This window comes from Podarcis filfolensis, assembly GCF_964270895.1.
Source record: "Podarcis filfolensis genome assembly, chromosome: 3".
Lineage (NCBI taxonomy): Eukaryota > Metazoa > Chordata > Lepidosauria > Squamata > Lacertidae > Podarcis > Podarcis filfolensis.
In genome coordinates, this window is record NC_139606.1 from 8,876,496 (window position 1) to 8,893,112 (window position 16,617).

The 16,617-nt window shown below is 40.8% G+C and overlaps 1 protein-coding gene across 3 annotated transcripts in view; it reads right to left on the reverse strand.

The window, feature by feature from the left end:
• Positions 1-16,617, reverse strand: part of MATR3 (matrin 3) — a 30,540-nt gene that overhangs the window by 4,134 nt on the left and 9,789 nt on the right. For all 3 annotated transcript variants that reach the window (XM_083606449.1, XM_083606448.1, XM_083606447.1), the window contains 11 exons: positions 15,457-16,511; positions 9,779-9,840; positions 8,276-8,317; positions 7,023-7,123; positions 5,451-5,503; positions 3,642-3,767; positions 2,914-3,039; positions 2,607-2,777; positions 1,899-2,030; positions 750-793; positions 302-665 (listed from right to left, as the gene is read on the reverse strand). In XM_083606449.1, coding sequence (XP_083462575.1) covers positions 302-665; positions 750-793; positions 1,899-2,030; positions 2,607-2,777; positions 2,914-3,039; positions 3,642-3,767; positions 5,451-5,503; positions 7,023-7,123; positions 8,276-8,317; positions 9,779-9,840; positions 15,457-16,350 — 2,115 coding nt within the window. In that variant the 5' untranslated portion in view covers positions 16,351-16,511. The remainder of the gene's footprint in view (positions 1-301; positions 666-749; positions 794-1,898; positions 2,031-2,606; positions 2,778-2,913; positions 3,040-3,641; positions 3,768-5,450; positions 5,504-7,022; positions 7,124-8,275; positions 8,318-9,778; positions 9,841-15,456; positions 16,512-16,617) is intronic.

Sequence of the window (16,617 nt, forward strand, 5' to 3'; positions counted from 1 at the left end):
ATCTTTGTTTCACGATCAGAGATGAAGCAAGCTAGGGACTTGCACATGGTCTCAAGAGTAAGTAATAAAATGAGACTATTTACAGGACAGGATACTGCTGCAGACTACAGTCATCTATACCACCCAAAACAGCTATGGGGTGTATGCACACAGACTACACAAGAACCTTCCTTTCTGAAACCCTTATTAAGATACCACGTTATGAGGAGCACCTTTTCTCAAAAGGTGGAAAGTGTTTTGTGGCAAGAAATAATCTCATGGTGAAGCACAAACTTCTTCCAAATGATAGTTTTCTCTTTACCTTTTTGAGTTTTTTTGCCGTAGCTGTAGCATTTTCTTCAGGTTTTGCAGTACCATCATCACCAGCTGCCTCCTTTTGTTCAGAAGCCACATCACCCAGGTTAGCTACATCCGTATCATCTGCCGCTGAGCTCCCACTCTCTAGTAATGCTGCTGCTTCCTCCTCGTCCACTAATAGTTCATCTTCAGATTCAAGGAGTAAACTTGGTTCCTCCTGGTCTGCCTGATCATTTTCCTTTGTCTCTGCCTCATCTCTCTTCTCTTCCTTATCTTCAGTGCTATTGCTTTCCATTTTCTCATTCTCTTCAGTCTTACATTTTTTCTCACTTCCAGAGTCTTTGCTATCTGGAGAAAGACCTCTTTTTCTATAAAAAGAAAGGGGGAAATCTTGCTTACCCATTTCCTTTCTGTATTTTTAGACAAACTCAAGCTACCAGAAAGATTATTACCTTGGTTTATCTTTCTTCAGCAGATCTATTCCTTTGTTGGGAATCTGTAAGAAGAATAATGATGTCAGTTGGTTACAGCACAGTGCTGATAACAACAAGGGTTGCAGGTTTGATCCCTGTAAGGGACAGCTGCGTATTCCTGCATTGCAAGGGGTTGGACTAGATCAGGCACCCCCAAACTCGGCCCTCCAGATGTTTTGAGACTACAACTCCCATCATTCCTAGCTAACAGGACCAGTGGTCAGGGATGCCTGGACTAGATGATCCTCAGGATCCCCTCCAACTCTTTATAAAGGTCTTTGTGGATTTCTGTATTAGGAGCTGTGCACAGCTATTCAAGTGAAAATGGTTCCAGTCTTCAAGGCATATGAAAACACAGCTGAAGTAAGAACTGCCACAAACTGCAAGACTTCAGTTATTTTCTTATATGCACCACAGTATTCAGGATGGGGCTTCTCCCTATTCTTATTAACTATAAGCGGCAACCATGTGGATGCCAGATGTACAGGATGTGGAATTATGTCTCTCTGTCTATGAGCTAAAGGAACAGGAAAAATTGCATTTCGTATGAGCAGAAAAGTTGTATAATCACCGTTACCAAGAACATTCAGCACAACAGTTGAAATTCATATAAAACATTTTTTTTTTAAAAAAAGCATTTTTCCAAATGTATCACCACTGGCTCTGGCTTGAATCAGTCTTGGATTCTTCAGCTATCTCCAGATCCCTAGGCAAGTGGCAGCAACACTAGTCAGAGGCTTTTACACTAACTATTAAGGAAACATTAAACACTTTGGTTGTTTTCAACCAATTCCTACTCAGAGTAGAAAATGTCAATGTCTCCTGATTGTTCAGTCGGGGCAAGCATTTCCATTTGTCACGTGGAATGACTGCCCCCTTCTCTCATAACACTGCAGACCAGATCTGAAGGAAGAGAGTGGGGGGGGGAGGGAAACCCCTTTGTGTTGGCTTCCACTAGCACACCAAGTTATTTGAATATGGGCCACTTAAATTAATGAACCTAAGTTAGTGTCTATTCAATGGGTCTACTCTGCATAGGACTAGTGTGGAGTATCACATTCCGTATTACAACATTACTTACTGAACAAATACTCAAAATGAAAACTTACTCCAACACACGGTACCTACCCTTAGTACTAGTTTCTTGTATTTTTCAGACAAATCAACTTTCACACATCTTCCCTGGAACCAAAGAGCTTTGTTGGAGCAGTGCTCCATCATTGCTTCAGCATCTTCTCTGGTCTCCATTTCTATGAATGCCTATGGATGAGAGTAAAGAGATTTCAGGGTCCAATATTTCAATAGGATTCTCCTACAAAGTTAAACCTAGGTAAATCACTAAAATTCCAGAAACCCCGCTGGTGGAAGGATAGAGTTGATGAGCTTGCTTTTTGCCTCAAACTCTTGAAGAGGGATGCCTAAATGCTTTCTACTCTATCAGCCAATGGAACTCGCAATGAAACTCACAATATAGTGGTGTCATGTACCAAAATGAGGCTATAAAGATGAGCTGTGGAGAAACAAGTAGACATGTGCTGGCCCAGCTTCCATTTTCCACCCCCAATCTTGCCTAATGCCCTTGGCACTTTCGCCTCCTGTATTCACACATAGGTATGAAACATCTTTTACAGGAATCTACTCAACATCTATTTGTGGGGAGCACATGCCCATCTCTCCATGGAAGAGATGTTGTAAGCCTTAGTTTCAGTGTTTCATGTAAGCACCTATTTTTCTTCTGTGTTGTTACCAAAATGCTTAAGAATGCTTTACTAAACAACATTTTACTAAATATACCTACGGACTGGTTTCTAGTTATGCAAGCACTGTATAAATTACCTGACTCTTCATTCTCATCAGTATGTAATTCTTTATTTTTCCATAGGGCTCAGCTAGTTTAAGTACAGCATTGTCAGAATATCCTGAATGTGGCAGATTGCTGAGATGGATCACACGACCAAGTTCTTGTTTTGGAGGCTCAAATTTTTGGTTAGGCTTCCCTTCTGGTTTCTAGGAAGGTTAGAGAATATTTCAGTAATCCATTATATATATAAAATTAGACCTTAGTTTAATGTCAGAAACTAAAGCACAGAATGCAGTCTGTACGTTACAAGTGGAAACGCAAAATTAATGGAACTGATTTTACCTTTATTCTTTTATATTTCTGCGATAAATGGACTCTCACAGGTTTGCCGAACACTAAGGCTGGGGCTGCTGAATAATACTCTACTGCAGCTTGTGCATCTTCAGTAGTAGACATTTCAATGAATGCCTGAAATTGTAAAAGATAAATAAATTTTGGTGTCCCTCTTGAAGAGGAACTATGCCTAAGAATGAAATATGAGCAAAAATGAAATACAAAAATACTGTAGCCTTTAAGCTGTCAAGGGAGCATCAATAAGTACTGTATGTTTTCTATAGCATTTCTAAAGCAGGGTTAAGTTTTGCAAATCCAATCACCATCCACTTAATAATACTGTTATTTGCAAGCTACTCTAGGATCCTTTCTGGATAAAGAATGGGATACAAATACTTTAAATAATGTTGAAACATCTGATTTTACACCAGGAATAGGCAACTGGGTGTTGAAAACTACTTTAAAACAGTTTCAGTCTTGCATATTAAAGTTTCTTCTTGCAACTATTCAGACTAGAAAATTACTTTGACATCACAAAGCCTTGGCTCCCAAGTACAAGAGAGAGTTTGGGGTCATACACTTCCTCCTCCTGGTTAAAATTCTGATTGTGAACAGAGGCACCGTAATTGCTGCAGTTCAGGAAATTGCTTGTAAAAGTAGAGTAGAGCAACATTTGAAGTATTTTTTTCCAAGTAATGTCATGCTGTAACACACTTCTGCATGATTTTAACACTTACTTCATTGATTTTGTTCAAGATTAGGTGATTTGTAATTATTCCAAATGGTTCAACAAGTTGCAGTAGCTGATATCTCAGGTTTTTCCCTCTCTGAAAATCCATGATGTGCACAACTCTGCTTGTTTCCTGTTAATGGCAAGTAGTAGCATTCAATAAATTAAATTGTTAAGCTAAGTAAATGTTAAAATAACCATCCCATTTTGGAACATGATCTCTTCTGGCTGATTTTGTGATGAACCAGTCAATGCCAACATTTAAAAACAGAATACTATTGCCTTTCATCTCAGATTAGTCTGAAGAGTATGAAGTAATGGGTGGGGGACCTAATTAGCAGGAAAGCAAACAGTCTCAGAAAGCTTGCAGATCTTGGCCTTAATTGTAAAAAATGTTGGCATGGATGCCTTCAATAGAGACTTGAGAAAAACCATCACTGAGATCTTGAATAGGCAGAAGGGTCTCAAAGCCAGTTAACGTGTACCATGTTCTCAGCTGTTTGGGTTGCATTACATCAAGCTGCAGTTAAACACAGGCTGCAGGCTCACATGGTAGAATCCTTTTCCAAACTCCTTTCCTCACCATACTAGTTTTTAAAAGTGATTTTTAGTGGAAGAACAATGATGACAACATCCCACTGATATACGAATCAGAGACTCAGGGTGTATATTTTAACCAAGTTTCAAATAGTAATTGCCTTGAACCTATCAGAAAGATGGAATGCTTCACTGAGTAGTTTTATGTACAGTTAAAGGTAAGCTGGGTCATGTGGGACAGTTTTTCTGGGTCATGTGGCCAGCATGACTAAGCCGCTTCTGGCGAAACCAGAGCAGTGTACTGAAACGCCGTTTACCTTCCTGCTGGAGCGTTTTCAAACTGCTAGGTGGGCAGGAGCTGGGACCGAGCAACGGAAGCTCACCCCGTTGTGGGGATTCGAACCACCGACCTTCTGACTGGCAAGCCCTAGGCTCTGTGGTTTAACCCACAGCGCCACTCGCATCCCTTTTATGTATAGTTCCTGTGTTGCTATACCTTACCATCCCTGTGCTCTTTAAGCCATAAGCAAGAAATCCCATCTAACCCTGAAAGTGGCACAAATGGTCATTATGGATGTTGTTCCAAGCTTGTTTTGGTTAACACTGGCAAACCCAATCTCTCCTTGAGGTTTCCTGAGAGGCTCAGAGACAAGAAGGGGCGAAAGAGTGAGATAGAGAATGTAAACAAGGTCTGAACACAGGCTTGGTTACCAGAGCAACGTGTGACATCCGTAACCTAACATGGTCAAATGACCTAGGCACTTGTGGGCATCCTAAGGTAAAAACAATAGCGGGGGAAGGGGAAAGAGCTGAAAGCAGGAAGATGCCATACGTGTATACTATCCAATGACTTGTGAGCTTTCTTAACGTATGTAAAGGGGATGTTTTGTGCCCAAGAATGTTTTATGACTATTTGTGTGCTGTGTCTGAACTACTATATATAAGCTTTTGTTCTGGAGTGCCTCGGGGCAGACTTTTTAAACTGGTGTGTTGAGTTGAGCTCTGTCCTATTGCAATAGCTGTAATAAAGCTGGGAGCCTCCTGGATGCTGGACTTGAAATTAGTTTCCTTGGTTCTGTGGTTTATTTAAAGGGTGGTCCCTCACCTGGGTAACAAACAGAGGTGGTATAGAAGTGAATTCTTTCCACATTGCAGCCTGGGCACAACTGACTACTTAAGTGAGAAGCAGACCCTCATTAACAATATTTATTGTCTAAAACAACCACAGGCACAATGGAAATATCTGTCTTTATAGCGCAGTTCCTATGTCAATACTAACCACTCTGCCTTTCTGCAGGTGCCTTGGTCCTTGCATACTTCCATTTCCAGACCCTTAAACACATTGGGGGAGAGAAAAGGGGAACGGGAAGGGGGGGGGAGAGAACAAAAACAATCATTATAATTCACAAGATTGTTGGCACTGTGACATATGACATCAAATTCTTTCATACGTGTTGTTATCTTGAATAGAGCATAGGCACTGGGAACAAGATCACACACACACGTGTGTGTGTGTGTATTTAAAAATGTAAGTAACAAAATGTGGCCTAGTTCAGTAGGGCTCTGAATCCAATCAGAGGTGAGATCCAGAACTGACCCATCCTTTGTGGGTCATTTTGACAGCTGGGTTCCCCAATCTGTCAGTCACCAGACTCATATGACAACAGGTGATTCTTTGACAGTTTGCTTTATAGTACTGCTATGGATTTCTTGAGATTCCCATTTTCTGTCTTCTGATGCCCTAAGCACACCCAGCCCCCAATGAGGAAACATTATTGGAAATTTTATTCTTTACTGGCAAAGCACTTGATTGCATCAGCTCCTATGGCGCAAGAATTACATGCACCATTCCTACTAAATAGCTAATTCTTCAAACTTGTGCTGATCTGGACAGTTGGAGCAACAGTGCTAGCATGCCTCCATCAGCACATTAAAAACCCCTCTCTTCTGATGCAGTGGGTGCAAGCAACCACCGACTTCTCCTGTGTGGCAGCTCCAGACGCTCCTGTCGCTTTATGTCCCTCTTTGTCCTTGGAGACAGTGGGAGAGGGGATGGAGTCTAATGGCCCAACTCTCTTTGGTCTGTCTCTTCAATCGATATGCTATTCTGCAACTCAGGATGCGCCTGCGCAACATCCTGTTGGGAATCTGCATACGTGCAGCTACACACACAGAGTTAATTAGGGTTTGGTCGACAGCCAAGGCAATGTGAAGGAGTAAGTCTGCCTGGTGATACAGAGGCACGGAGACAGCTCCATGATTGGTCAAGCTCTCTCACGGGAGTGATGATTAATGGCCTACTAACTGGAATGTGTGTTAGTACGAGTAAGAGTTCGAGTGTAGGAGTTGTGAGTCGTGTATGAGAGAGCTAGCTAAAGATCCGTGTTCTGTTCTGTTCCTGTAAATAGTCCATTGTATATAATAAACACCTAACTACAAGTTCCTGCTTCCTGATTCGTCCATCCTGTCTGCAGCCAAGTTGCCAATTGCTTTCGTGAATTCTGCATTTACTCTGCTATGTCTGGCTTAGGTCCTGCAACTAGTCAGAAAGTTGCGAAACACCAATAGGTTTTGCCAATAGTCCCCACTTTCTCTTCCCCCATCTCTGACTGTCCAGCCTTGTCCTCTTTCCTCTGCTTCAAGGGTGGCATAGAACCACGCAAATCACTGGCGCCTTCCCCAGATCCACCTCCTGCCTCCATGCCCATTGTTTGGACTCCTGCTTGTCCCTGACACTTGGATCTTAAGACATTTGCACAGCACAATTCCCTACTGACCAGCAAAGCATGCTATATAGAGCCAGGAGCGACAAGTTTAAGAGTCCACTTCAATATGCATTTCATATTATTACCTCTTGACCCAGCTGGTGGCCCTCCCAGATGAAATGGTGGTGGTGGTGGCCCCAGAATTCCCGGGGCAGGATTTGTTGACTGCAACATAAATGGATCACCCCTGGAAGTTCACACACACAAAAATGAATCCACATTAACCTTCACATAAAATAAAATATTTACATAATCTTCAATCTACTTTTGAATACAAATGCAAAAATGTCAGACTAAAAGTCAAAAGGAGGTGAGCCGGAGTCCCACCACATCACAGTTTACTTTTATGTGCAGATAGCCGTGGGTATTTACTCTGCAGGCCTCTTCACACAAATTTCAGATAAGCTTGTAGCCAATCCATTCACACATCACTTCTGACAGTGATATTCATGCATGCAGTTTGTGTGGAAACGTTCTAACGTTCTAACGTTCTAACAGGCGATATTAAATATCTGCAGTTTGTGTGGAAACGTTCTAACAGCTGATATTAAATATAAATTTTAACTCTTCTGATTACTAAAAAGTGATCCAGTGCCTTTCAGCGGGGCAATGAAATCGAGCCATTCACAATTACGCTTGATCTAGCAGCATCTATTTTTGACAGGATGTGTCCTGGCTAATTAACTCTAGGGTGAATGACATTACAGCCGGTAATTAGACCTGTGAGAAGACGTGCGTGTTGCAACTCTCTCCCCCTAAAAGCCACCTCAGCTGATTCGTGAGTGTCTAACCTTGGCGTGTACTGTAAATGTCAAGGGAGGATTTCATGGGGCTTGCCCACAGATTTTCCTGAGGAGTGTGTTTGTGGAGAAAACCACATACATGGCTGCTGCTGCTCAGATGGAAAATGCTGCAATCTTTCAAATTTTGCAAGGTGCTGGCATTACTATGCCACGTTGATGAAGACTTTAAGGCGGAGGTGGGGAAGCTCAGGTCCAGGAACCAAACCTTCAATGGGTCTACCATGAGTAAAATGTAGTTGAATGCCACCTAAGTGGCTTAGGGTGGAATTCAATGTAGAATATTGTTTTGCCAGCGCAAGCATTTCAGCTTGCTTGAGGGAATGATATCCCCCTTCCATTCCATGTGTGCTGTTCTGGAAATATACTCCCCACTGTACTGCTCAGGTTCAAGCTAAGTAGATCGTTTTCTAATCAACCTAGCACTGAACCTCAGTACTATACTAGGAAACTACTCAACTAGCTCCAGAGCTCATCTGTATCATGGTATTGAGAGAAGCTGTAAACTTGTTTCCTTCTACTTGGTAGTTTTTACTTACATTCCAGGTCCAGAATCACTTTCAGGGTTCCATTCAGGATAGCTTTAAAGGGAAACAAAGTCCGTAAGATCACTGTCTGCAACTCATATTGTGGCTGGAGAGATGCTATACAGATATATTTTCCACCTTAGCACATTAATTTTTTTAAAAAATGTATTCAGATAATAAAAAACCTCAGCATTATTAACTTTATCTTATTTCAGATAGATTATACCCAATTGTGTCCCTTTGCTGATTAAAAGTTCCTGTATAGAAGCTTTCATGAACAGAAAGATAAGAAAATTTCAAATTATTCCTTCTTTTGCCTCTCAAATTTGCTCCAGAGTGCTTGGGAATAATTTTGCTGATGGAAGAGGCTACTGGAAAGGAGGAATTTGTGAACCTTGCACCCCCTTCCGTTCGTGGAAGTCTCCACTGGCTCAAAGAGGCTTCTGTCACTGGAAAGGTACTGTTAAAATATATCTGAACTGATGAAACGTATCAGTTAATGTGAAACCAAATGGCCACTACAATCCACCTTTAGCTTCCAGAATCCATTGCATACATACCTGAAAGTGAGTTCTGTGGATATCGCAATAATGTAACCTATTCTGAATACTGTATACCATTTGAACCTGAATTGTAAGTTTGCTTACATCAATGCCACATCTCAATGCACCCTGATATTTTATGACAGAATACTCAAATTCACTTTTAGTCTGGTGAAAACCGATGAGGAGACTTGGGAGATTTATAAAATGAACTATTATCCATGAGAGAATTATATTAAGGGTATGGAGAGAAATTATTTCCACATACTCAACATGTTAAAACTTTGGATCATGCAATTACAACCGATTTGCAGCAGGTTTCATTAACATTAATTTATAAAACTGATTGCCATGGAATATTTTCATAGTTGCTAATATAGATGGCTTTAAAGAAGAGTGGTTTAACAAGATATGGAGCGAGATCCAATTTTGCACCAGCAGTTTGGACATGACCTCTTTGTCTCCCATCTGCAGTTCCTCAACTCTCCACAGCACATTTCAGAGGCACATGGAAAAGGAAAGACACGGGAAGTCCGGTGTGTAAGCAGGCTGCCATAGCTGGCTATCACCTGTAAAATGTTTATAAGTCTGGTGAAGAGCCCCAAATCCATAACCAATCATCCACATTTCTTTGTGATATTAATATGGACCTCACCCCCAAATAGTTAATTATGTAGATGTCGGTCAGATGTGAAGGTTGGGGCTTTTTATGCAGCTATTGTATTGCTTTGCCAAAAATGTCAGTATAATATCCTACAAAAGATAAATGGCTTCATGGAATGTTTCAAACAAATCTAAAATAGTACGCCAAGTGTCAGCTTGAAGATGTGATCTATTCTCGTTTGTTGCTGGAACAGTTTGAATAAGCTAATTGGTTTCAAATTTTGTATATTGTAACTTTGAAGTTTCCTGAAACAAATATACATTGCAATTACAATGAAAAAGGGACGTTTAAAATCATTTAGATCCATACATTTCCAGGAGAAGTTGACAACGTCGACTGTGTGTTGCTCCATTGATATGCTGGTTCCACTCCTGCAGCAAAAGTACAAAGTCAAAATTATCGACAACAAAGTTATTTTAAAACTTACTTCAAACACCTACGGAATCATTTGCAAGTCAACCAAATTCTCACGTGTAAGTGAACGAATGCCTTGTATCATGATCAAAAGGGTACCAAAAGTGTCATCCAAACATTGACAATCAGAACTCCAGTGTATTCTGGAAAAAGTGTAAACCTGAGCGTTAAATCAGCCATCTAACTATGCAATCCTATCCATGTATCCTCTGAAGCAAGTGTTCAGTGGTGCTTATGCCCAGGTAAGTGCACAAAAGAGCCTAACTTTTATGTTCCTCTTTTTGACATTCAAACATCAGATTAGTTTGTATCCAATTGTAGCTTTGTGCCAGTGGGAAGCACGTTAGGCAGCCAATTCACATCGTATGTGCTACAACTCTGCATAGTATCAGATACTGTTACAGAGGGTCCCCAACTCTTCAAGAGGAGATTTTCAGGAGACAAGGGGAGCTGTAGAGGGTGAATGGGAAATACTGAGTGAAACTCATTGTGTGTAAACTGAAGTTTTTCCCCACTTGTGCAAAGCCACCACTGGATGCAACCTACTGCTTATAGGAGCGTTTCATTCTAATGATTACAAAAAGTTGAAAAAGGAGCTATCAGGATATAAAACAGGAGATTCAAAGAACCCACATTCTGGACATCCTTAACAGACTTTGATGCAGCGTACCTGAAGATACATTTAGAAGTTATTAAAACTTGTTTTCAATGCAAGTCTAATAGAAGGCTGCCTTTTGCTGGTGTAAAATGCTTCTGCAAAAGTACCGTATTTTTCGCCCTATAGGACGCACTTTTCCCCCTCCAAAAATGAAGGGGAAATGTGTGTGTGTCCTATGGGGCGAATGCAGGCTTTCGCTGAAGCCTGGAGAGCGAGAGGGGTCGGTGTGCACCGACCCCTCTCACTCTCCAGGCTTCAGGAAGCTATCCGCAAGCCTTGGGAGCCCACGGGAGTTCCCGCCGGGCTCCCCAGGCTTGCGGATAACTGCCTGAAGCCCGGGGCGCTCCCTAGGCTTGCGGATAGCAGCCTGCATCCCGAAGCCTGGGGCGCGCTGAGCAGCTTGCGGATAGCAGCCTGTTCTGGGGGCTGGGGTCGGGGGAAGCTCGGGGGGCTGGGGGGATAAATTTTTTTTCTTTATCCCCCCCCCAAAAAAACTAGGTGCGCCCTATGGGCCGGTGCGCCCTATAGGGCAAAAAATACGGTACATTTCCACTAAGATAAATAAAGGTAAAGGTACCCCTGACCGTTAGGTCCAGTCACAAATGACTTTGGGGTTGTGAGCTCATCTCACTCCACAGGCCGAGGGAGCCGGCGTTTGTCCAGACAGCTTCTGGGTCACGTGGCCAGCATGACTAAGCCGCTTCTGGCGATCCAGAACAGCGCACGGAAACGCCATTTACCTTCCCGCCGGAGTGGTACCTATTTATCTACTTGAACTTGATGTGCTTTCAAACTGCTAGGTGGGCAGGAGCTGGGACCGAACAACAGGCTCATCCCATAGTGGGGATTCGAATTGCTGACCTTCTGATCAGCAAGCCCTAGGGCCCTGTTGTTTAGACCACAGTGCGACCAGCATCCCTACTATGCAGTATGCTGCATTTCCAGGCTGGGGAGGAACAACTGAATACTGTGGCTGCTGCACAGAACAATACTTTTAGGAGAAGAAGGAATAGAGATGCAGCAAGAGGGCACATTCCTTTCATTATTTTCAAGACTCTGCTAGTAAGATAGCATGCCTTATTTTGTGTTGCATCATTCAGAAGACCAGCTTGTAATGAAAAGGAGAAAGAATCACATCTACTAATCATGCTTTAACATTAACCAGTTCCTTAACTAGCTTTTAATCCCCGTTTAACATTAAAGACTAACACAGTTAGCTATAGGTAAGTGACCAGGAATGATATTACCGTATTTATGCGAATGCAACGCACCACTGAATGTAATTTGCACCTAAATTTTCAAAAACCTTGAAACCAGAAAAGTATTTGCTGGCAAATGTAAATGTGGCATCAAATCTAATGCACACCCTCCTAATTTTCGCGATTTAATTGGCCAAAAAAATATGAGTATTACATTTGAGTAAATATGGTAACTATCTAGATAGGTCTGTGGCAGGGGTCACCAACTTGAGAAGTGGCATAAAGTACAATACCGGCCCCTGCAAACCATAGGCTTTGTTTTTTTAGGACATTTGCAATCTATGGCAGATTCATGAAAAGCAATGTGCTACAGATTCATGGGTACAATTTCTCATATTCAATGCTTTTTTGCAATCATAAGGCATTTAATATATAAACTTTAAAATACAGAAGGCCTACTACATCTTATAATTTCACACACAATTTAAGGCGAAAGGACGTCAACACTTGGTTCCCATATAAAACAGGATACCCCGCCCAGCTGCATCAATGCCAGCATTCAGCAGACCACCAGACATTTGTGTCTGATTACCAAGCAGAGGGTCCTGAGTAAATGGGAGTTTTCCTGGTTCTTTCTTCAATTTGATAAAGCACTCCTGACTAACTCCACTACAGATTATATTAGCAGCAATATTTGATTAACAGAGGTAAGGAATAATTAACTGTTACTTCCCACCTCTCCCTCCCCCCAAAAAAGATAAAACATTCTTCAACAGCCACAGCCTTTTCCCACTAATGCATAAGTACCGTATTTTTCACTCTATAAGACGCACCAGACCACAAGACACACCTAGTTTTTGGAGGAGGAAAACAAGAAAAAAAAAATTCTGAATCTCAGAAGCCAGAACAGCAAGAGGGATTGCTGCGCAGTGAAAGCAGCAATCCCTCTTGCTGTTCTGGCTTCTGGGATAGCTGAGCAGCCTGCATTCGCTTCATAAGATGCACACACATTTCCCCTTACTTTTTAGGAGGGAAAAAGTGAGTCTTATAGAGCAAAAAATACGGTAGTTCATCTGTTTGAAACAGTTGAAGCTTTTCTTGCTCTAATTTAAATACCCCAAACTCTACATAGAATTTTTTCCAGACAAACCAAACTGTTGAGTGTCAAAACCTATTCATTCCAGATTCCCAAATCCTGCTTACTAAATTATTATTATTATTAATTTTGTATACCATCGTCATCCAAAGATCACAGGGTGGTTCACAGCATAAAAACACACAATAAAACCACAGAATGCCTAATAAAAAGCTTTCTTCAAATAAAATTTGTTTCAATACTGCACTGTTCAGGACTTAGAAACTCAAAGATTTAAATCCCAAGCCTGAAACACTAGAGCTTGTGTGTGTGTGGCTAACATCTGAAATTACAGCAAGATGTTCCTTCTAGTCAGAACAAGTGTAAACAAGAAGTTGTCTGCTGAAGTGTGCAACTAGACATGACTGGTGACATCCATCTAAATCATACTTTGAAATCAATGGCCCAGAGCCCAACGATTTCAGTAAGTCTACTCTGAGTATGACTAACACTGGATATCACCCAATAGACAGACGACTGGATCTTTCACTTTAAAACAAACACACACACACACCCCAGACATAAAGGGGTGTGTGGGTGTGCATGCTTATCTGATGAATGGAGAAGGGGAGCCCTGATGAAAACTGTCCACAATGACAAGATGGCACTTCAGCAAATAAGGTGCTGGGTGGGAGGATAATTAATTCCCCTCCTCCAGCTATCATATGTAATCTGGCCCCATGGAAGGCACGCCTGGAAGCTTGGCTATGTGTTTTTAGCTAGATCAGTCTCAAATGAATTTACTGTATTGTCAGTGGGTTTTTTTTTAAGATGACAAATACAGTACTTAAAAAACCTGATTCATGGCATACATGTATTAGGAAATTTCCCATAATTTCACATGCTGATTGCATAAGTGCTTCCATTTACAAAGTTAACTTTAAACTTCCAGAAAAGAGACAACAACAACAAATTAAATTTGTATACTGCCCTATACCCACAGGTATATAGCAGGTCTAACATAACCTATGTTAGAAGATTTCCCCCTTAAAATGTGTCCCTCTCCTCAGCAGAACTGCTTGCACAAAGGAACAAAATTGCCAATGTATCTCTTAATTTTAACAATACAAAGGTGTTTTAACATGCATTTTGTCTTTCAATGAGATACAAATTTTATAACGTAAGTTTTCTTCAGTTGAGAACAAATTGTACTGCATATTGATTTCTGTCTCCTCAACTTTTAGCAACATCTTTCCATTAAGGTTTTTGTTTTTTAATCAGTCCTATAAAAGCTTTAACTGCTTTAAACCTTTAACAATTAGCTGAATTCTGCATGAAGAGTTCAGAATGTATAACCTTTGAATCAATCAGTGAATATACACTGTAATGAAATTATAGACTTTAATATGCTGAAGAGAAATAGAAGTTTTGAGGAAAAGAGCTTTTGTCCAGAAGAGTAGGTTTAAGTGCACAATGGAACATCACAAAAATGCCATTTTAAGATATTTTCTGTTCCTAGGGTTTTAAATAACTGCATCCTTTAAACTTCTGTAGATCTGAGATTCACCTCAGTGTAACCCATAAAGACTTCAAATTAGGTATTGTTGGTAAGAAAAAAAATGTGAATTTTGATATGTAGATAATCAAACAGTAAATAAGATGAGAAAATACATTTCATTTTTTCACTCTTGCTAAAACAGATTTGTTTCATAAAGGTATTTTCTGAGAATAAAATTAGTGACAACCCAATGAAACCAACTTAAGAACACAATGTGCATGCTTACCTGGAATTCTACGCATCATGCTTTAAAAAATAAAAGCAAGGACAGTATCCAATTGACAAATAGATGACTAGTTTGTAAAACAGAAAATCTGAATTCAGCTACACTAGGACACTTGCTATTTTGTTCAAGAACCTAATTACGAAGAATGAAGTTGGATCAAAATTTTAATAAGGAACTAATCTTATAAGTAGAGAATGCCAACAAGAGCATGATATAGCACAGCAGCAGACTGATGTTTCTGAGATTTTAAAAAGGGATAGATGCAATATGTAATAATAAAAAGTGACTCTGAAGTGTTTAAGAAGGTTGTGAAAGGGGAGGAAAAAATGAGAAGTCTCAGACACAGTATGAAAACAGTTTTTAAAGTGACTTTTAAAAAGAATGAACTCATTTAAAAATGTGAGCTGCAATCCTATAATTCTTTTCAAGGACTCTACATTAAGCTTTCTGGCTGGCCATGGACAAGAGGGGGAAAAGCAGAGTTGTGCAAGGACATATCTTAACTACAAATCAATCAGCAATCAAGACAGATGGGAAGGAATGCTGAATCTAGCCTCTTGAATAACTGCAAACCAAAACGAAAAACCTCTGCACCAAATTAAGTTAAGAGACTATGCAGATGCAAAATATAAAATAGACTAGATGATAACTGCCCTGCAGTTAAGCCATATGGGTGAAACAAATATTAATGTAAAGCCCTGGTTTAATGTGTTTGCTAATGACGCCCTGAAAATAAACCATGTATCAAACTCTTTTGAGTCCTTTGTGTGAGTCATCAGAACATAGAAACTGAGGCAAAGAAACAAGCAACAGGGACTACAAAGTAAAGAAAAATAAGCATCTGATGCTTAACTCACCTTATTGGAATGAACAGGCAAATCACAGATAGAGCACAGATGGGGATAGCCCTTCGGTAAGAGTCCATGGAAGTCTTCAACATTGCTATCTGGAGGAGCACCTCTCTTTTTCTCAAAGAGAGATCTCTCAGGGCCGCGACCCATCCTCTCATACTCACTGTCAAATTTACGATACTTATGCGAGGTTTCACCATAATAAGAGTCATCCCTATACCTTTCTCCATCTCTTAATCTGTCATCTTCATAATCCATTCTGTCATAAACAGACTCTTGAGAACGACTTCCATGATCATAGTCAACCACTCGGTTGAGACTAGAACCACGATCATCAAAGCTATCTCTTCTAAAATGCCTTTTCTCTTCCCAATCATCCCTAGGAACTCTGTATGGTGGATCCCGTGCAGCTGATCTGCCATCTCTACCATAACTCAGTGAAGGGCCTTCTTCAGCTCTCCTCCTTTTAAGTTGCAGAAGTATTTGAGGCAAGTTTTCAGGAGTGATCTTGTCCTCAGGGTAACGACTCAGTTCATCTAAGTCTCTAGCAGACAGACCAAAGCTGGCCAGAATGTTAGTGGCCTGCTCGGCATCTCCGCGGTGCTGAGAAGACAGAGAGAGTGGGCCTCTACTTCCAATGTTAAATATGGACTGTAAGGCATGGGAAGATGCACTAGCAGAAGACAGTGCACTATGAGATCCTTGTTGATTCAATGGAGAACTCATTCCAAGATTCATTAAGCTAGCAAGGCGTGCAGTACCCTGGTTCATCCTTCCAAGAGATGCTGGCACACTTAAAGACTGAGTAGCAGCAGCAAGAAGGCCTATTCCTGCAGACAGGTCACGTCCATGACCTTGGGAATCCCTACTTAGAGATGACTGGTGGAACGACTTGGACATTGCTGAACTATAGATTGTCTATTATGGATCAAACGTTAGAGATGTCTGAAAAGAAAGCTCACACTAGAAAGCTAGGTAAACTTCACTTCAAAAAGGTAACGCCAAGAAAAGGGATCAATAATGACTGTAGATCTTCTTCAAGCTGAGAACACCAGACAAGTCTGTAGAAAAACAAGCAGTTTTAGTCATAAATCCCTTTATGAAGATGCAGTTTTAAAATGTATGCATCATGTTGATCTAAAACCAATTTAAGATCTTACATGGCTT